Below are 22,044 nucleotides of genomic sequence, written 5' to 3' on the forward strand. Positions count from 1 at the left end.
CATGGCTACTGTCCCCATCGCTCTTCTTAAATCGCGCTAATGCAGCCCTTATGTCATCATTACCCCTTATGTCTTTGTGCCTCCCTTGGCATCACTGTTCCTCTGACAGTCACCATCCATTCCTCATGTTTCCAGCTTTCCCCATAAGGAGCCACCCAGCCTTACAGTTATTTGTCTTCCCTCCGTGTCTTCGTCATTTCCCTGTATCACAGCTCACATAACATACAGGGTACTGCAGCCCATTACCTGGGGAGTGTCAGAATCCCAGCCCCACCACTACACCTCTGGATACCTTGACTACCTTATGGCACCTTTCCAATCCCAGCTTCATCTGCAAAATGCACGTGGGGACATCCACATCAGGGCTGAGTGTGACAATTCTGCGAGTTTATTCTTGTGGCAGGCTGAGCTTGACATGGTGTTTTTAGCTAATATTGTTATTAACCATGTCACCCTCTGCCCGGTGCAGTGGCTCACGCCTGTAATCCCAGCACTTTGGGAGGCCAAGGTGGGCGGATCACCTGATGTCGGGAGTTCGAGACCAGCCTGATCAAAATGGAGAAACCCTGTCTCTACTAAAAATACGAAATTGGCCGGGCGTGGTGGTGCATGCCTATAATCCCAGCTACTCCAGAGGCTGAGGCAGGAGAATGGCTTGAACCTGGGAGGTGGAGGTTGCGGTGAGCCGAGATCGCGCCATTGCACTCCATCCTGGGCGACAAGAGCGAGACTCAGTCTCAATAAAAATAATATACCATGTCACCCTCACCCTCATCCAGTCACCTTCATCATATCCTCATGGTCACTCTCCCCCTCTCCCCAGCTGCCTCGTCATTCCCAGGGTGTCGTCATGGACCTCGTATCAGGACAGACGCTCTGCCACAGCAGCCACACCACCTCACAGTCTCCATGTTGCCCTTACCTCTGCCACGTCACCACACCTGTGGCAGTAGCCCATCGGCCATTGTGAACCTTGCTTCTGTAAATACTTAATCCCTATCTCGTTACCTTATGGGATTGAGTGATTTCCTCCACTCCCCAAAATGAAAGCATTTAGCTAGTGCTGCAAGGGTTGAGGAGGACTTGGTGAGGGGGAAACTGTAGGTAGCTTAGGCCCAGAATTCCCTGGACTTTTAGAATTAGGACTATGGAGAGATGAAGCCTGTTTCTCCCACATTTAAGTCACACCTCATCAGTCCTAGGCCGGACGAGGTGGCTCTTGCCTGTAATGCCAGCATTTTGGGAGGCCAAGACAGACGGATCACTTGAGGCAAGGGGTTTGAGACCAGCCTGGCCAACAGGGTGAAACCCCATTTCAACTAAAAAAAAAAAAAAAAAAAAAAACTTAGACAGATGTGATGGCGCATGCCTGTACTCCCAGCTAGCTACTCGGGAAGCTGAGGCAGGAGAATCCCTTGAAGCCTGGAGGTGAAGGCTGCAGTGAGCTGAGATAGCCCTACTGCCTTCCAGACTGGGCAACAGAGCGAGACTGTCTCCAAAAAAAGAAAAATGAAGCAAAAAACAAAACAATACAAAAACAGACCTGCCTGGGCAAATAGCAAGACCCCATCCCTACAAAAAAAAATTGTTTTTTTAATTAAATGGACACAGTGATGTGCACCTGTAGTCGCAGCTACTCAGGAGGCTGAGGTGGGAGGATCACTAAGCCCAGGAGTTTGAGGCTGCAGTGAGCTATGATTGTGCTACTGCACTCCAACTTGGGTGACAGAGTGAGACACCATCTCTAAAAAACATTAAAGTGGTTGGGTGCAGTGATTGGCTCACACTTGTAATCTCAAAACTTTGGAAGGTCAAGATGGGAGGATTGCTTGAGGTTGTGAGTTCAAGACCTGCCTGGGCAACACAGCAAAACCCCATCTCTACAAAAAAAAAAAAAAAAAAAAGGAAAAGCCAGACGTGATAGCTCACACTTGTAATCCCAACACTTTGAGAGGCCAAGGCAGGCAGATCATTTGAGGCTAGGAGTTTGAGACCAGCCTGGCCAACGTGGTGAAATACCATCTCTACTAAAAATAAAAAATTAGCCGGGCATGGTGACACTCACCTATAGTCCCAGCTTCTCGGGAGGCTGAGGCAGGAGAATTACCTGAACCCAGGAGGTGAGGTTGCAGGGAGCCGAGATCGCGCCACTGCACTCTGGCCAGGATGACTGAGCGAGACTCCGTCTCAAAAAAAAAAAAAATGGCAGGGCACAGTGGCTCACGCCTGTAATCCCAGCACTTTGGGAGGCCAAGGCAGGCAGATCACAAGGTCAAGAGATCGAGACCATCCTGGCTAACACGGTGAAGCCCCGTCTCTACTAAAAATACAAAAAATTAGCCGGGCATGGTGGCAGGCGCCTGTAGTCCCAGCTACTTGGGGAGGCTGAGGGAGGAGAATGGCGTGAACCCGGGAGGTGGAGCTGGCAGTGAACCAAGATCGTGCCACTGCACTCTAACCTGAGCGACAGAGCAAGACTTTGTCTCAAAAAAAAAAAAAAATTAGCCGGGCATGGTGGCACATGCCTGTAATCCCAGCTACTTGGGAGACTGAGACAGGAGAATCACTTGAACCCGGGAGGCAGAGGTTGCAGTGAGCCGAGATCGCGCCATTGCACTCTAGCCTGGGCAACAAGAGCGAGACTCCGTCTCAAAACAAAAAAAAAACAAAAAAGAACTACATGATCTTGGGCAACTGGCTTAACCTCCCTGCACCTCGGTTACTGCATCTGCAATATGGGAATGAAAACACAAATTAATCATTTTGCACATAATTCTTAAGCATGTGCTGTCTATGTGCTCAACACTGCTAGGCATTGGGGACACCTTAATGAACAGTACAGACAAAAATATCTTGACTGGGCGCAGTGGCTCACACCTGTAATCCAAGCACTTTAGGAGGCCGAAGCAGGTGGATCACCTGAGGTCAGGAGTTTGAGACCAGCCTGGACAACATGGTGAAACCCCATCTCTATTAAAAATGCAAAAATTAGCCAGGCATGGTGGCGCACCCTTATAATCCGAGCAACTTGGGAGGCTGAGGTTAGAATTGCTTGAACCCGGCAGGCGGAGGCTGCAGTGAGTTGAGATCGCACCACTGCACTCCGGCCTGGGTGACAGAGTGAGACCCCGTCTCCAAAAAAAAAAAAATCTGGCCTTATAGAGTGTCCTAAACTCTAGTAAGGGTAAGAGGCAATAGGTAAATAGGAAAGTAGATTATTGGATGTATTAGAAAGGGCATGGGGAATGTGGGGTCAAGGTTGTATTTTTAAATAGGGTGGTCAAGGAAAGCTTTCTGAGAAGGTGACATTTGAACCAAAGACTTGAAGGAGAAGAGAGAATGGGGCCGGGCGCGGTGGCTCAAACCTATGATCACAGCACTTTGGGAGGCTGAGGAAGGCGGATCACTGGAGCTCAGGAGTTTGCAGCCAGCCTGGGCAACATAGCGAAACCCCATCTCTACAAAAATTAAACAGGTATGGTGGTGTGCACTTGTAGTCCCAGCTATGTGGGAGGCTGAGAGGTGGGGGGATCACTTGAGCTTGGGAGTTTGAGGCTTCAGTGAGCCATGATTTTGCCACTACACTCCAGCCTGGGCAACAGAGGGAGACCCTGTCTCAAAAATAAAAAAACAACAAAAGAAAATGGCTGGGCATGGTGGCTCATGCCTATAATGCCAGCACTTTGGGAGGCCAAGGTCGGTGGATCACCTGAGGTCAGGAGTTCGAGACCAGCCTGACTAATACGGTGAAACCCCGTCTCTACTAAAAATACAAAAAAATTAGCCAGGCATAGTGGCAGACACCTATAATCCCAGCTATTCGGGAGGCTGAGGCAGGAGAATCGCTTGAACCTGGGAAGCGGAGGTTGCAGTGAACTGAGATTGCACCATTGCACTCCAGCCTGGGCGACAGAGTCAGATTCTATCTCAAAAAAAAAGACAGAAAGAAAGAATGGTGGCCCTCGGGGGGAAGAGCATGCTAGGCAAAGAGAACAGCAAAAGCAAAGTCATTGAGATAGGAGCAAGCTTGGAATATTTAAGGAATAGCAAGGAGGTCAGTGAGAGAGGAGAGGGGCAAGAGATGATGTTGGAGGGGTGATGGGGCACATTGTGGAAGGCCTTGTGAGCCATGCAGAAGACTGACTTTTACTCCGAGTGAGGTGGGAGCCACAGGAGGATGTGGAGCCGAGGAGGGATGCGGTCCAGTGTGACATGAAGCCATCACCCTGAGCTGTGGCAGCTCCAGAACTTCTACCCAGGATCAACTAGTGAGAGGCAGCCTTGTTGGAAAGAGAGCCAGAATCTTCAGTCCGCACTCACATATCCTTTATGTTGGGAGAAAGTTTCAAATATCCCTGTCAAAGATCGAGGCCGGGCATGGTGGCTCATGCCTGTAATCCCAGCACTTTGGGAGGCTGAGGCGGGCGGATCACTTGAGGTCAGGAGTTCGAGACCAGCCTGACCAACGTGGTGAAACCCCATCTCTACCAAAAGTATAAAAAATTAGGTGGGCGTTGTGGTGGGTGCCTGTAATCCCAGCTATTCAGGAGGCCGAGGCAGGAAAAGCCCTCGAACCTGGGAGGTGGAGATTGCAGTGAGCTGAGATCGCGCCACTACACTCCCGCCTGGGCGACAGAGCAAGACTCCATCTCAAATAAATAAATAAATAAATATTAATAAAAAATGAAGGGCAGGCTGGGGAAATGCTAATGGAGTTTTTGAGAGGCCAGCGCCACCACGGGGTTCAGCTCTGTCCTGGAGGGTGGGGGGGCAGGCAGCAGGGGATCTACAGATGACGAACAACAGGAGAGGCAGCTGTCATCGGGCATCTGTCCCTGGAAGCTTGAGGCAGCTTGGGTTCAAATCCTTGCTCCATTTCCTCTCTCTCTCTTTTTTTTTTTTAACCAAAGTCCAGGTCCCAGGCTTACCCCATATCCTGTCTATGTCCTTTTGTACCTGTGACTTCACCTCTCTGGATCCTTAATTCCCTAAGTGGGATTTTTAAGAGGACTGTTGTGAAAATTAAACATATTAAGTCCAATTTAAAACAATAAAATGAATATATTAAGTGCTTTGAGGCCAGGTCCGGTGGCTTACGCCTATAATCCCAGCACTTTGAGAGGCTGAGGTAGGCAGATCACTTGAGCCCAGCAGTTCAATAGCAGCCTGGGCGATGTGGTGAGATTCCGACTCTACGAAAAAAATAAAAACTAGCTGGGCGTGGTGGCATACACTTGTGGTCCCAGCTACTCGGGAGGCTGAAGCAGGAGGACCACTTGAGCCCAGGAGTTCCAGGCTGCAGTGAGGTATGTTCCTAGCACTGCATTCCAGCCTGCAACAGAGCAAGGAGACCCTGTCTCAAAAAAAAAAAATCAAAAATAAATGCAAGAAGCCCCACTGTCTCACTCCACACCCTGCACTTTTATAGGCTCGCGCCTCCCTCAGGTCGCAGGGTCCCTCACGTGATGTGATGAAGGGAGATTTTGCATTGTTTGTTCATGAATTAGTTCAACAGTATACTGCCCTGGAATACAACTGAGCTCTGAGTTCAAATTCCCGGCTGATGCCTATAATCCCAGCACTTTGGAAGGCTGAGGTGGGCAGATCACTTGAGGTCAGGAGTTCGAGACCAACCTGGCCAATATGGTGAAACACTGTCTTTACTAAAAATACAAAAATTAGCCAGGCATGGTGGTAGCCACCTGTAATCCCACCTACGCAGGAAGTTGAGACCCAAGAATCACTTGAACCTGGGAGATGGAGGTTGCTCTGAGCCGAGAACCTGCCAGTGCACTCCAGTCTGGACAACAGAGTAAGACTCCGTCTCAAAAAACAATCTTCCAACTGACAAACCAATGCTGTGCAACTTAAGCAGGCAATTTCCCTGAGCTCTGCCACCTCATCTGAAAAACAGATGGTAACATTGCTTTGCCCTAAACTTACCATGTTACTATTTTTCTTTTTTTTTTTCTTTTTTTTTCTTTTTCTTTTTGTTGAGATGGATTCTCAGTCTGTCACCCAGGCTGGAGTGCAGTGGCGCAGTCTCGGCTCACTGCAAGCTCCGCCTCCCAGGTTCATGCCGTTCTCCTGCCTCAGCCTCCCGAGTAGCTGGGACTGCAGGCACCCGCCACCATGCCCGGCTGATTTTTTGTATTCTTAGTAGAGATGGGGTTTCACTGTGTTAGCCAGGATGGCCTCGATCTCCTGACCTCATGATTTGCCCACCTCGGCCTCCCAAAGTGCTGGGATTACAGGTGTGAGCCACTGCGCCTAGCCCTACCATCTTATTATTTTTCTTTCTTTCTTTATCTTTTTGCGACACGGTCTTGCTCTCTCACTGAGGCTGGAGTGCAGTGGCGCAGTCATGGCTCACTGCATACCCAAACTCCCAGGCTCAAGACATACTCCTGCTACAGCCTCCCATGTAGCTAGGGCTACAGGCATGTACCACCATCCCCAGCTAATTTTTTAGCCTTTTTATTTATTTTTTATTATTTATTTATTTAGAGACAGTCTCGTTATGTCGCCCAGGCTGGAGTGCAGTGGCACGATCTCGGCTCACTGCAGCCTCCACCTCCCAGGTTCAAGTGATTCTCCTGCCTCAGCCTCCTGAGTAGCTGCAATTACAGGTGTGCACCACCAGGCCCGGCTAATTTTTGTATTTTTAGTAGAGACGGGATTTTACCATGTTGGTCAGACTGGTCTCGAACTCCTGACCTTGTGATCCAACCGCCTCGGCCTCCCAAAGTGCTGGGATTACAGGCGTGAGCCCCTGCACCCGGCCTAGCCTTTTTATTTTTTTTTGTAGAGACAAGATATCAATTTGTTGCCCAGGCTGCCCAGGTCCCAAACTCCTGGGCTCAAGTGATCCTCCTGCTTTGGCCTCCTAAAGTGCTGGAATTACAGGTGGGAGTGAGCAACTGTGCCCAGCCATGTTATTATTATTTTTTTGTTTTCCATTGAGACACTGTCTCGCTATCACCTAGGCTGGCATGCAGTGATGCGAACTCAGTTCACTGCAACTTCTGCCTCCCGGGTTCAAGCAGTTCTCCTGCCTCAGCCTCCTAAGTACCTGGAATTACAGGTGTGCACCACCACGCCTGGCTAATTTTTGTATTTTTAACAGAGACGCAGTTTCACTATGTTGGCCAGGCTGGTCTCCAGCTCCTGACCTCTGGTGATCCGCCTGCCTCGGCCTCCCAGAGTGCTGGGATTACATGCGTGAGCCACCGCTCCTGGCTATGTTATTTTTGGTTTTGTGTTGTTGTTTTGAGACTGAGTCTCACTCCGTTGCCCAGGCTACAGTGCAGTGGCGTGATCTCAGCTCACTACAACCTCCACCTCCCAGGTTCAAGCAATTCTCATGCCTCAGCCTCCCAAGTAGTGGGACTATAGGTGCACACCACCACGCCCTGCTAATTTTTGTAGTTTTAGTAGAGACAGGGTTTCACTGTGTTAGCCAGGATGGTCTCGAACTCTTTACCTCAAGTGATCCACCCACCTCCCAAAGTGCTGGGATTACAGGCATGAGCCACCACGCCCAGCTCTATTATTATTTTTGAACTGGGACATAAGCCTTTGGAAGTTGTGATGCCACTGTCTCCCTCCCCTGCTCTATTTTTTTCCAAGGCACATTCCATGTATTTCACTCATTTATTCTCACTCTTAAGAATAACATCTTTAGGAATAATTTTTTTCCTTTTTTTTTTTTGGAGACAGAGTTTCGCTGTTGTTGCCCAGGCTGGAATACAGTGGCGCAATCTCAGCTCACCGCAACCTCTGCCTCCCAGGTTCAAGCAGTTCTCCTGCTTCAGCCTCCCAAATAGCTGGGATTACAGACATGCGCCACCACGCCCAGCTAATTTTGTATTTTTAGTAGAGACAGGGTTTCTCCATGTTGGTCAGGCTTGTCTCAAACCGCCAACCTCAGGTGATCCGCCCGCCTCAGCCTCCCACAGTGTTTGGATTACAGGTGTGAGCCACCGTGCCGGCTCCTTTTTTTTTTTTTTTTTTCGTCTGTAATCTCAGTTTCTGGAGCAGGGCTTGTCAGCAAGTCATTACTGATTAAATATTAGTTGAATTAATAGATTAACTGGCCACTGAGCACCTGGTACGCACTTTCCTATGTTCCATGGCACTGGGGACATGGCAGTGAGTTAGACAGCCTGGCCCTGCCATCATAGGGCTCCCAGTCAAATAGGAGAGACGAACCCATCGCTAGGCATTGCCAGCATCAAGCACTGCCAGCTAATCACAGCACTGATTTTGAGCAGGAGTGGGACAGCTTAGATTTTTGTAGTTCCAATTTAGAAGTATTCACCATTCATGATACTTTTTTGGACCTATTTAATTGTTTTTCAGACTGATCATCTTCTCTCCCTAGGAGGCATAGGTAGAGGGATCAGGTCTGGGAAAGGGAGGCCCAGGGGACTGTGTGAGCCCAGAGGGCTTCGTGGAGGAGATGGTACGTGAGTGGATAGAAATGAGCAAGGTGTGCTCCGCAGGAAAAGCAGCTGTGGGAGGGTCCGGTGATGAAAATGTGGTTTTGGTTCAAGGAACTGAAAGATCATAACTATGGCTGGGGTGGGAAGAACGGTGAGAGAGTAGACCAAAGAGGTCATTCGGGGAAGATCATTCAAGGCCCTGGCAGCCACAGTGAGGAGCTGAGAGTGTGTTTTTGAGCAGGAGAGGGATCCAAGGGAGGTGGCTGGAGTGGGGACCCAGGTGGGAGAGACTAGGTCAGACCTAGTGGGGAGGGTGATTTAGAGAGACCCTCACAGGGCCAAGTCGACAAGTTGTTGGGGTCCAGGACAAGGCCCAGGGCTGGGGGCAGTCAAGGAGAGCTTTTTGGAGGAGGAGGCACCAAGGCTGAGACCTGAAGGATGGGTTCGACAGCTCTCCTTGAAATGGGGAACTGGGGGAGGAAGATGGTAAGGACAATTGGGGACATAGTAGGTGTGGGAGTCTGGGGATACCTTGAAGGAGGTGTCTGGGGGGCCATGGGACCTCCAGAGCTGGAGTTCAGGGGAAAGGAAGAAACCAGATGAGCTTTGGGTGGAGAATGAGGGAACTGAAGCTGTAATGATGGAGGAAGGTCCACAGGGGCCTGTCCATGTAGGGCTCTGTAGGACATGGTAAGAAGTTTGTACTTTGTCCTGGGGGCAATGGGGAGCCACAGAAGGATTTTGAGCAAGAGTGGGACAACTTAGGGTTTTTTAGTTCCAGTTCAGAAGTATTTATCATTCATGATGCCTTTTGGACCTATTTAATTATTTTTTGGACTGACTGTCTTCTCTCCCTAGGAGGGGCACTTACTTTAAAGGGTCCTTTGAAATAAAGGATCTAACTGCTGAAAATGAAAAAAGAGTTTGCAAAACCAGTATTCTGTTCTGTTTTCTGTAGACAATTGATGGTTCAGTCCAGAGAGGCCAGAGACAATTGATGGTTTAGTCCAAAGAGGTCTGCACCATCTAGTGAAAATCAGCACCATTAAACATGAGAACATTTCTGTTTTAAACCATTTGGAAGCCCCATGAATTTGTTTTTATTTTGTTGTTTTTAAAATTAGAGACAGGGTCTCGCTATGTTGCCCAGGCTAGTCTCAAAGTGCTGGGCTCAAGCGATCCTCCCACCTCGGCCTACCAAAGTGCTGGGATTACAGACGTGAGCTACTGCTCCTGGCCAGCCTGTGGATTTGTAAATGTCTCCTGCGGTGTGATCTGCCCCATGTTTCCTGTATGTAGGCTTCAGAAGCACACTCTGCATTCTCAGATGGCTTGAATCAGCCTTTTTTCCCCACCCTCTCAGCCTTAATCTCAGGCTGAGATGCCATTGTCTGCAGCCACCCTGTATGCTCTGGGCTTAGAACTGATACCAGCTGGTTATCATTCTGTATAAAAGTGTCACTAGGTATAGAGAGACATCTAAAATAATCTCCTCTCAAATTTTTCTATTCTGCTGCTCCATTTCTTCTGCTTTCAGTATTTTTTGAGCAATTACAATGGCCTGGGCCCTAGAGCTAGAGGAATAAATCAGACATGGACATAACAAGGGACACATATAAATTGATTATGTGTGATTGAAGTGTATACAAGATACGAGGGCACACACAGATCTCACCAACCAGCATGTTTCAAGGGCTTACTCTGCTTCCTGCCTTCCATGGATGACCTCATTGACTTCCCAGCAAATGTGAGGTTGGTATTATTAATCTCCACATTGTTCAGAGAATGAAAGTGTGGCTTACAGAAGGGAACCTCTTTTCCCAATTCCACAGAGCTGAGATCTGAAGTCTGAGCTGCCGGACTCTGAGACCCACCCCCTTAACCATTCAGAGATCCCCCAGCCACCACCCTCCAGTGCATATAAGATGATGCTCATTTTATTTGTTGTTTTGAGATAGTGTCTTGCTGTGTCGCCCAGGCTGGAGTGCAGTGGCACAATCACGGCTCACTGCAGCCTCGAACTCCCGGACTCAAGCAATCCTCCCACCTCAGCCTCCCAAGTGGCTGGGACCATAGGCGTAGGCATGGGCCACCACACCTAGCCAATTATTATTATGATTTTTTTTGTTTGTTTTTTGTTTTTGTTTTTTGCTAGACGGAGTTTTGCTTTCGTTGCCCAGACTGGAGCGCAATTATGCAATCTCGGCTCACTGCAACCTCTGCTTTCCAGGTTCAAGCGATTCTCCTGCCTCAGCCTCCCGAGTAGCCTGCCATCATGCCCGGCTAATTTTTGTATTGGTAGAGACGAGGTTTCACCATATTAGCCAGGCTGGTCTTGAACTCCTGACCTTAGGTGATCCGCCCATCTTCGCTTCCCAAAGTGCTGGAATTATAGGCATGAGCCACCCTGCCCAGCCGCCTAGCCAGTTTTTTAAGCTTTTGTAGAGATGGGGTCTCACCTTGTTGCCCCAACTGGCCTCGAACTCTTGAGCTCAAGCCATCCTCCCGCCTTGGCCTCCCAAAGTACTGAGATTATAGGCATAAGCCACCATGCCCTGCCAATATGGCTAATACCGGTTTATAGATGAGGCCAGCAGGGCTCAGAAGTAAAGCCCTATGCTCAACGTTACCTGGCAAGAAAGTGGCAGAGGTGGGATCTGAACCATGAACTCTCCAATTTAAAGGGCTGCTGTAGAGGAAGAATCAAATCTCCCACTGCCACCCTCCCCTGGGGGTGGGATGTTCAGGGATCTGTTACCCAGTGGGTTTTACTTCCTCCTCTTTGCGGGCTGTGGTGTCGTACCCCAAGGGGGGCAGGACCACAAGGCAAGGGGACTCGGGGGTATTTTGTGGGCTGGGAGATGGCACGCTTCCTGGCAGTGCTCTCTCCCAGATGAGACCTGATCTCTTTTCTTTTTCTTTTTGAGACAGAGTTTTGCTCTTGTTGTCCAGGCTGGAATGCAATGGCGCAATCTTGGCTCACTGCAGCCTCCATCTCCCAGGTTCAAGCGACTCTCCTGCCTCAGCCTCCTGAGTAGCTGGGATTACAGGTGCGCGCCACCATGCCTGGCTAATTTTGTATTTTTAGTAGAGATGGGGTTTCACCATGTTGGTCAGGCTGGTCTCGAAATCCTGACCTCAGGTGATTTGCCACCTCAGCCTCCCAAAGTGCTGGGATTACAGGCGGGAGCCACTGCGTCTGGCTGAGATCTGATTTCATCTCATGTCACACCAGCGGGGAGGCAGAGCATAAGTAACAACCTGGATGGGGCATGCTGGGAGCCCCATGGGGGTTCTAGGGTCCTGAAAACACAGGCATTGAGACAGGCTGAGGAGGAACCCCAGGACCCAGCTGCCCATGCCCACCTTCCGTTTCACCCTGCCCTGCTCCCACAAGGATCTGAGCAGTGGGCGGGGGGGGCCTGATTTCCTTCTCCAGCTGAGGCCACAGTCCTCTGGACGCTAGGATCTGGTGATGGGGCACCCTACCTAGGAGCCTGAGCCTCTTTATAGTTTAGTTTCCATAGAAGTTATATGTGCATTTTAAAAAATTCAATGTAAGTATAAAGACCTATAATGAAAAGCAACCGTCTTGTCTCTGGGAGTGGGATGGGGGATGCCTTTGCATGGGGAGCTGTTAGGAGCCTTGACAGTCACCTTTACTGAGAGCCTCCTGCATGTCAGTGGCTCTTCTGTGCACATTATATGTGTGTTAATTCCTTTTTTAAAATTTAACTTTACTTTTTGTAGAGGTGAGTCCTGCCGTTGTGCAGGCTGGTCTTGAACTCCTGGCCTCATGTAATCCACCCCGCATCTTAGCCTCCTGGAGTGCAGGGATTACAGGTGTGAGCCACCTTGCCCAGCCTGTTAACTCCTTTAGTTCAGAGGAGTCAGTCAGATTTTAGACATCTCAAATGTTGTATGTTCAAAACCAAACTCCTGGTCTTTTCCCCAAACTTGTGCCTCCCTATGTTGCCCAATCAGCTATTGACACCTCTAATCCTTGTACTTGCTGAGGCCAAAACTCAGTCATCCCTGATTCTTTTACTGCTCTCAAACCCACATCCAGCCTAGAAATGCCATCCCCTCCACCTTCAAAATGCATCCAGACCCCGCCCTTTCTTTGACACTTGGCTGCCCACACCCTGGTCCTGTCCACCCTTGGCTCCTGTCTGGATGCTCCCAGTAGCCTCCTCGCTGGGCTCCCCGGCCCTGCCCCAGTCTGTTCCCCACCCACAGCCACCGGGGGATCCTGTAACACCTGTGTGTGTTTCTTCGGGCTGCTGTAACAAATTGCCACCAAGTTGGTGGCTTAACACAACAGAATGTATGGCCAGGCGCAGTGACTCCTGCCTGTAATCCCAGCACTTTGGGAGGCCGAGACAGACGGATGACTTGAGGTTGCGCCACTGCACTCCAGCCTGGATAACAGAGCAAGACTCCATCTTAAAAAAAAAAAAAAAAAAGACAAATTCATTCTCTCAGTTTTGGAGCCAGAAGTCCAAACTCAAGGTGTAGCAGGGACATGCACCTCCAGAAGCTGGAGGGGAGATTCCATTCCTCACCTCTCCCAGCTTCTAGTGGGTCCAGGTGTTGCTGGTTTGTTGTTGTTGTTGTTGTTGATGTGGAGTCTCGCTCTGTTGCCCAGGTTAGAGTGCAGTGGCGTGATCTCGGCTCACTGCAAGCTCCGCCTCCCAGGTTCACGCCATTCTCCTGCCTCAGCCTCCTGAGTAGCTGGGACTACAGGCGCCTGCCACCACGCCCAGCTAATTTTTTGTATTTTTAGTAGAGACAGGGTTTCACTGTGTTAGCCAAGATGGTCTCGATCTCCTGACCTTGTGATCTGCCAGCCTCGGCCTCCCAAAGTGCTGGGATTACAGGTGTGAGCCACTGCGCCCAGCCACATTGCTGGGTTTATGGCCACGTCACTCTCATCTCAGCCTCCCTGTTCACATGGCCTTCTGCCTGTTCTATCTCTGAGGACAGTTGTGACTGGATTTAGGGCCCCTCCAGATAGTCCAGGATGATCTCATCTCAAGATCCTAAATCTGATTACAATTGCAAAGATCCTTTTTCCAAATAAGGTCACGTGCACGTAAGTTCCGGGGATTATGCTTCTGTGGGACATATCTTTTTTGAGGCCACCATTCAACCCACTACAAAATCCAACTGAAACCCATTGAAGTGGCTCGTGTCTGAAATCCCCGCACTGTGCGAGGCCGAGGTGGGAGGTTCGCCTGAAGCCAGGAGTTCAAGACCAGCCTGGGCAGCATAGGGGGATCCTCATCTGTTTGCTTTTTGTTTTTTGTTTTTATTTTTGAGATGGAGTTTCGTTCTTGTTGCTTAGACTGGAGTGCAATGGCACAATCTTGGCTCACTACAACCTCCACCTCCTGGGTTCAAGCAATTCTCCTGCCTCAGCCTCCCAAGTAGTTGGGATTACAGGCATGTGACACCATGTCCAGCTAATTTTGTATTTTTAGTAGAGACAGGGTTTCTCCATGTTGGTCAGGCTGGTCTCGAACTCCCAGCCTCAGGTGATCCGCCCACCTTGGCCTCCCAAAGTGCTGGGATTACAGGCGTGAGCCATCGCGCCTGGTGGAGATCCCCATCTCTTAAAAAAAATCTGAAGCAGATCACGTTGTCCTTCCCTGCTGGGAACCCACACGTGACCCCGTCCTACTCATCACAGTCCAGGCAGCCCTGCAGGATCTGGCCCTGTCACCTCTGTGACATTTCCTCTCCCTCACCCCCAGCCCACTCCACTGCAGACACACTGGCGTCCTCACTCTTCTCCATCCACACCAGGCACATTCCTCCCTCGGGGCCTTTGTACTGATCATTTTCCCCACAGATGTCCATCTCACCTCTCCTTGAAGTTTTTCTTCAGGTAACCCCTTCTCAGTGAGGCCTTTTCTGACCTCCTTATTAAATATCACAAACGATTCCACCCCCACCCCTCTTCCCTGATCCTCTATGGCACTTACTGCCTTCTAACATTATATCATTTATTTATTATTTTGTTTATTATACCTCCCTCCTTTTTTTTTTTTTTTTTTTTTTTGAGATGGAGTTTCCTCTGTCGCCCACGCTGGAGTGCAGTGGTGCCAACTCACTGCAACCTCCACCTCCCGGGTTCAAGCGATTCGCCCACCTCAGCCTCCCAAGTAGCTGAGATTACAGGCGCCCTCCTACACACCTGGCTAATTTGTGTATTTTTAGTAGAGATGGGATTTCGCCATGTTGGCCAGGCTGGTCTCGAATGCCAGACCTCAGGTGATCCGCCCACGTAGGCCTCCCAAAGTGCTGGCATTACGGGCGTGAGCCACCGCACCTGGCCTCTGTTTTTCCCTCGTGTCTATTTTGTTCACAGCTGTATCCCCAGTGCCTAAAACAATACCTGATGCACACAAGACAACCAGTAAATGTGTGTAAAATTAATGAACAGCAAATGCTATTGTTACCATACCCATTTTGCAGATGGAGAAACCAAGAGCACAGAGGCCTTGTCACTTCTCCAAGGTCAAACAGTCACTAATGCTGAAGCTCAGATTCAGTCTCAGGTATCTGGCTCTAGCACTCACTGTATTGTCTCTCATCCAATCTAAATCGCTTCTCCAGTACTGATTTTTATTTGTTTTTTATGACAGGCTCTTACTCTGTCAGCTAGGCTGGAGTGCATTGGTGCAATCACTGCTCACTGCAGCCTCCACCTCCCAGATTCAAGCAATTATTCTGCCACAGCCTTCCAAATAGTAGGAACTACATGTCCACGCCACCATACCAGGCTAATTTTTTTTCATTTGTTGTAGAGATTAGGTCTCACTGTGTTGCCCAGGCTGGTCTCAAACTCCTGGGCTCAAGCAATCCTCCCACCTTGGCCTCCCAAAGTGCTGGGATTACACGTGTAAACCACCGTGCCTGGCCCTCCAATATTAGTTTACTTTTTAATCAAAAGTTAACACAATAAGAAAAAAATACAATTAAAACATACCAAAAGTTAAAATTAAACTAATCATTACAGACTTGTAATCACTGTACAATTTGAAAGCCAAAATATCACTGACAATTTGAACGAAGTCCATCTGTTTTCTTCCTATTTTTATTTCATTTTTGTTTTTCCTTTTTATTTTGTTGTAGAGACTGGGCCTTGCTATGTTACCGAGGCTAGTCTGGAACTCCTGGGCTCAAGCGGTCCTCCCACCTCAGCCTCCGAAAGTGCTGAGATTACAGGTGTGAGCCACAGTGCCAGGCCCTTCTCCCTATTTTTGGTTTATTAGTGACCATCCCAGTTCTCCAGCCCTGACGCTGCCAGTCCTGTTACTTCAGATCTCCATGCCCCACCTCGCCTTCGGTTTTGTTTTGATTCATCTTGGCTTCCCTAATTTCACATTGCCTGCTGTTACAACTCCATATTCTTCAATAAAAATATTTTTCACCAAGACCGTCAAAGAAAACTGAAGGCAAGCATTTCCTGCCTCCTCCACCCACAATGCTGTGGTCAACCGCTTCTAAGACTGACGTTATCTTCTGCTTCTCCTAGTGACCTCTGGAGTTTCAAATAACCTTAGTCTGTTGCTGTTTCTTGCTAGATATTTTTTTTTTTTTTTTTTTTTTTTTTTTTTTGAGACAGAGTCTCACTCTGTTGTAACCCAGGCTAGATTGCAGTGGCGCCATCGTGGCTCACTGCAACCTCTGCCTCCCAGGTTCAAACAGTTCTCCTGCCTCAGTCCCGAGTAGCTGAGATCACAAGCACCCGCCACCACGCCCAGCTAATTTTTGTATTTTTGGTAGCGACAGGGTTTCACCAAGTTGGCCAGGCTGGTCTTGAACCCCTCACCTCAGGTGATCCACCCACCTCGGCCTCCCAAAGTGCTGGGATTACAGGCGTGAGCCGCCACACCTGACCTGCTAGATCCTTTTTAGGCGTCCCCGTTTGTCTTCCTGCCATGGAAAGGGGGGGATCTCGCATGTTCTACCCTCACCAGTCTGGGATCTGACATTGGTAGGGAGAAGTTTGCAAGTTGTCCCTACAAATCTAGGTTGGATCTTGGAGTAAATGGAGAACCTAGCTGTCTTTGAGTTTTCTTTTTCAAAAAAAGAGTAATGCACGCCCCTGATTTTTTAAAAGGTGATGAAACTGGCGACACCTGTGTGTGCTTTATAATTATTTCTCAACCTACACCGAGATATTTTCTATACTTCTCTGAAAATAGCTTATGTTTCACAATTTTAAAAAAGAAAATAGGCCAGGCACGGTGGCTCACGCCTGTAATCCCAGCACTTTGGGAGGCCCAGGCAGGCGGATCACGAGGTCAGGATTTCCAGACCAGCTTGGCCAACATGGTGGAACCCTGTCTCTACTAGACATACAAAAATTAGCTGGTCACGGTGGCAGACGCCTGTAATCCCAGCTACTCAGGACGCTGAGGTTGGAGAATCACTTGAAACTGGAAGGCAGAGGTTGCGGTGAGCCAAGATTGCGCCACTGCACTCCAGCCTGGGCGAAAGAGCGAAATTCTGTCTCAGCAAAAAGAAAATAGGGGCCAGGTGTGGTGGCTCATGCCTGTAATCTCAGAACTTTGGGAGGCCAAGGTAGGAGGATCACTTGAGTCCAGGAGTCCAGCCTGGGCAATAAGCAAGACCCTGTCTCTACAAAAAAAAAAATTTTTTTTTAATTAGCTGCAGCCTGGCGCGGTGGCACATGCCTGTAATCCCAGCACTTTGGGAGGCCGAGACGGGCGGATCACGAGGTCAGGAGATGGAGACCATCCTGGCTAACACGGTGAAACCCCGTCTCTACTAAAAAAATTTTTTTTAAATTAGATGGGCACGGTGGTGGGCGCCTGTTGTCCCAGCTACTCGTGGGGGCTGAGGCAGGAGAATGGCATGAACCCGGGAGACGGAGCTTGCAGGGAGCCGAGATGGCGCCACTGCACTCCAGCTTGGGAGAGACAGAGCGAGACTCCGTCTCCAAAAAAAAAAATTAGCTGGGCATGGTGGTACGTGCCTGTAGTCCCAGCTACTTGGGAGGCTGAGGCAGGAGGATTGCTTGAGCCTGGGAAGTTGAGGCCGCAGTGAGCTATGATCGTGCTGCTGCACTCCAGCCTAGGGAACAGAACTCTGACACTAAAAAAAAAAAAGAAAGAAAGAAAAAAAAGAAAAGAAAATAGGCTTACTATAAAAAGCAATCTTGACATACCCCAAAATCCCACTCCCTTGAAGACAACCACTTCTGCCCTGTTGCTTCTCTTAGTAATACTCCTTTTCTGCAGTTATCTCTTGACTTCCTGCCAAGCTTTGAGGGAAGAGAGTGTCCCTGTCTCATTGAGAGAGGTGCCACCCTGTCTCAATTAGGAGATGAGGGATGAGAGAGGAAAGGGGTCTCCAGTGTGTTTGTCCAGCCGGGGCCTTAAATCCCTCTTGGGAGACATGGGATGGGGTGGATCGGAAAATAAATTTTTTTAAAATCCCTATCAAAATATCAGCTGGCTTTTTTTAAAAAATCAAATACCGAAATCCAAGTAGACTCCAACAGAAAATTCACCATCTCCTCTGCCCCTTTCTTCCCATCTCATGCCGTGAACTGTCTTCTGTTGACTTTATCGCTACATTTCTTCATTCTATTATTCAACCTTGATCTTTCCGTTTCATTGTATAAGCGTTTTATTAATTTCATTTATGTATTTATTTTTGACTAGGTAATGCATGTCCATGGTACACAAATTCACAAGGTTTGTAGACAAGAAAAGATGTGAGGTTCCTTTTGTTCTCTGCCTGTGGCCTCCCTGCCCCACACAGGGACTCTAGGGTGGAATGTAGCAAAACCCATCCACCAGCCATGTACTACCCCTCAACCCAGCCAGTCTGGAGCGGCAGTGTCTGGGGAGCCGAGCCCCCCTTCTCGCTGCGGTGAGCCCGGACTGAGGCGCGCACTGCGCAGACTCCCCGCTGCAGTGGGCGGGGCTCCCGCAGGCCCCGCCCCCTCTTCCTCCCACCCCTGTTCAGCCTGTCCGGGCAGAAGCTGGGGCCCCGCGGAGGTAGCAGCAGACGCCTGAGAGCGAGACCGAGGCCCCTCAGGGGTAGGTGGGGGGAGGCTGGCTGGGGGGATGGGCAGCGGGGTGGCAGGGAGGCCCCGATGATCCCCGGCTGAGCTGTGTGGTGTGGGGGTACCTGAGTGAGGGCGGAGGAGCCACCTAGAATATACCCCCTGTGTAGTCCCAGGGCTGAGAAAAGCCGAGCACAAAGACCTGGGGCTCTGCTGACCTCATCCAGCGCTGTCTTTCTGGTGGTGGAGGAGAGAGAAGGGGGCTGCTAGAGGGGAGCTGCGTGGGTGCTGATGGGGGCAGGGTGGGCACTGCAGAGTGATGAGCAGGCAGCAGAGCCGTTGGATTTTGAGGGATTTCGAAATCCTGCTGACCAGTGACCAGCTTCCTCTTTTTGGGGTGGTGGGCAGTGTGCCAATGGCCCCCATGATTATGAATGGCCCCAAGACTAATCACCCTTCTGTGATGTCTGTCCCTCGAAAGCGTAGAACACCCCACACAGTGCCCACTTTTGTTCTGCCAGTTTGGAGACCCTGACACACCCACTTTCTCACCTGGGCTCTGCATATCCCCCAGCCTTGAGGGAAGATGAAGCCTAAACTGATGTACCAGGAGGTAGGTGGATTGGGGGACTCAGCAGGGTAGAGCTGGGTGAAGTGGGGGTGGGGGTTCCGAAGAGCCACCTGTCACCCCTGCTGTTGTCCCCATCCCCAGCTGAAGGTGCCTGCAGAGGAGCCCGCCAACGAGCTGCCCATGAATGAGATTGAGGCGTGGAAGGCTGCGGAAAAGGTAGGAGCCCTCCGCCACCCTCGCCCTGTCTCAGGGACAGGCTGGGCTGCCCCCTCGGGCTGGCTGACTACCTCCTCCTCCCCACAGAAAGCCCGCTGGGTCCTGCTGGTCCTCATTCTGGCGGTTGTGGGCTTCGGAGCCCTGATGACTCAGCTGTTTCTATGGGAATACGGCGACTTGCATCTCTTTGGACCCAACCAGCGCCCAGCCCCCTGCTATGACCCTTGCGAGTAAGTGGGGGGTGCTGCAGGTGGTGGGGGGAGGGGCCTGCCAGACCAGGGACACTTAAGCACACACTAAGCATGGCCTGCACTGAGCCCTACCCAGCGCTTGCGACAACTGAGGAGGTTGCAGGCTCCCAAGTGCTCGCCCGCCCCCTCCTCCTCCACACACATAGTTTCTATGGCAGCCACAGCGTCATCTTCTATCCGCCCGTGAAGAGACACAGCATCTTCCACCCACATCTGTGGACACACACACACATACACACACACATATCTAAATACATAACCTTCCTTCCACACCTCTAGACAGACACTCAGAGGATCATGAGTCCAGGCACACATTCAAATACACACAGTTTTAAAAAAAATTTTTAAGAGAAAATAAAAACTCAAATACAGTTTAGCCGGGCTTGGTGGCTCACGCCTGTAATTGTGACACTTTGGGGGGCTGAGGCGGGAGGATTGTTTGAGCCCAGGACTTCCAGACCAGCCTGGGCAACATAGTGAGTCTCCATCTCTACTAAAAGTAAGAAAAGTAGCCAGGCGTACTGGCGCACACCTGTAGTCCCAGCTACTCAAGAGGTTGAGGCGGGAGGATCGCTTGAGCCCAGGAGTTCGAGGCTGCAGTGAGCCGAGATCGCGCCACTGCACTTCTAGCCTGGGGGACAAGGCGAGACTCTGTCTCTGAAAAAAAAATATAGTCTGTCCAACACACCCATGGACGGACAGCTGAGCACTCACCTCCCAGCCATTGCTCTCCAGCACCCTATGGCTGATAGCATCCCCCACCCCCCAGAGCAGTGCTGGTGGAAAGCATTCCTGAGGGCCTGGACTTCCCCAATGCCTCCACGGGGAACCCTTCCACCAGCCAGGCCTGGCTGGGCCTGCTCGCCGGTGCGCACAGCAGCCTGGACATCGCCTCCTTCTACTGGACCCTCACCAACAATGACACCCACACGCAGGAGCCCTCTGCCCAGCAGGTACCTGCAACCTTGGCCCTGGCCAGCAGCAGGGGCAGGGGGTGGGAGGCAGCGGGGACTGTGGGGGATGAAGGGGTTTCTCCTGCAGCCCAGGAGACAGATGGGCGTGTCTCACACAGCGGATTGGACACAGGTGTTTGCAAGCAGCTGCCTTCACATGGTTCTCTGGACTGGAGGCGTTTGTCACGGTCATCTGTAGGCCTCTGAATGTCAGGGTGTGGGTTTGGTTACAAGGGATTATTAGGCTGGCGGATGTCACTCACCCACAAGCTGCCCTGACCCCGTCAGACAAAGAAATGGAAGAGTGGAGTAATTAACAGCCCAGCATCAAGACAGGGGCCACCTTCCAGCTGTGCGACCCCAGGCAGGTCACCTGTTCTCTCTGGCTTCAGTTTATCTGTAAAATGGGGTCAATTTATAGCACGTGCTTCTTAGGGCTCTTGTGAGGATGAAATGGACTAATCCAAGCAAATTTTAGCACAGTGCCTGGCACAGAGTTAACCTTTGTGTCTCCTGTTACTATATCCTGCTATGGTCTGCAGACAAACTTAAGAACGTAAAACTTCACAATTTGAAAAGGAACAGCCTACATGGATAACCTCTTCCACTGAAAAACTATGAATTTGTTCCTTCTGTTTTCTTCTCCCTACTACCTCTTTTTGTGAGAAGTTGTCTTAAAACTTAACTAAAATTACAAGGCTCCTTAAGAACTGCCTGAGGCCGGGCGCGGAGGCTCAAGCCTGTAATCCCAGCACTTTGGGAGGCCGAGACGGGTGGATCACGAGGTCAGGAGATGGAGACCATCCTGGCGAACACAGTGAAACCCCGTCTCTACTAAAACTACAAAAAACTAGCCGGGCATGGTGGCGGTGCCTGTGGTCCCAGCTCCTCGGGAGGCTGAGGCAGGAGAATGGCAGGAACCCAGGGGGCGGAGCTTGCAGTGAGCCAAGATGGCGCCACTGCCTCCAGCCTGGGCCACAGAGCGAGACTCCGTCTCAAAAAAAAAAAAAAAAAAAAAGAACTGCCTGAAAAAAAAAATTATGCCAGGTGTGGTGACTCACATCTGTAATCCCAGCACTTTGGGAGGCCTAGACAGGAGGATCACTTGATCCCAAGAATTTGAGACTAGCCTGAGCAACATAGTGAGACTCCTGTCTCTACTGAAAAAAAAAAAAAACAAAAAAATTAGCAGGGTGTTGTGGTGCGCGCCTGCAGTCTCAGATACTCAGGGGATGGAAGGCGGATGGCTCGAGCCCCGGAGTTGGAGGCTGCAGTGAGCTGTGATCATGCCACTACACTCCAGCCCAGGCAACATAGCAAGACCCTGTCTCAAAAAAAAAAAAAAGTAATAATAATAATTACAAAAGTTGAAAACCAAAGCCAGGCATAGTGGTACACACCTGTGGTCCCAGCTACTTGGGAGGCTAAAGCAGGAGGATGGCTTGAGCCTAGGAATTGGAGGCTGCAGTGAGCCATGATCGTGCCGCTGCACTCTAGCCTGGGCAACATAGTGAAATCCTGTCTCTAAAAAAAATGTTTTTATGTTAAAAAAAAAAAACCG

The 22,044-nt window shown here is 50.1% G+C and overlaps 1 protein-coding gene across 11 annotated transcripts in view; it reads left to right on the plus strand.

Moving 5' to 3' along the window:
- Positions 1 to 22,044, plus strand: part of LOC105495341 (phospholipase D family member 3) — a 31,108-nt gene that overhangs the window by 534 nt on the left and 8,530 nt on the right. The window contains exons 2-7 of one of the 11 annotated variants that reach the window (XM_071086831.1): positions 9,982 to 10,196; positions 18,146 to 18,178; positions 19,014 to 19,105; positions 19,205 to 19,279; positions 19,367 to 19,509; positions 20,300 to 20,483. In XM_071086831.1, the coding sequence (XP_070942932.1) occupies positions 19,079 to 19,105; positions 19,205 to 19,279; positions 19,367 to 19,509; positions 20,300 to 20,483 (429 nt within the window). In that variant the 5' untranslated portion in view covers positions 9,982 to 10,196; positions 18,146 to 18,178; positions 19,014 to 19,078. The other 10 variants (XM_071086829.1, XM_071086824.1, XM_071086826.1 and 7 more) reach the window with 10 other exon arrangements.

The sequence above is a fragment of the Macaca nemestrina genome, chromosome 20, assembly GCF_043159975.1.
Source record: "Macaca nemestrina isolate mMacNem1 chromosome 20, mMacNem.hap1, whole genome shotgun sequence".
NCBI classification, from domain to species: domain Eukaryota; kingdom Metazoa; phylum Chordata; class Mammalia; order Primates; family Cercopithecidae; genus Macaca; species Macaca nemestrina.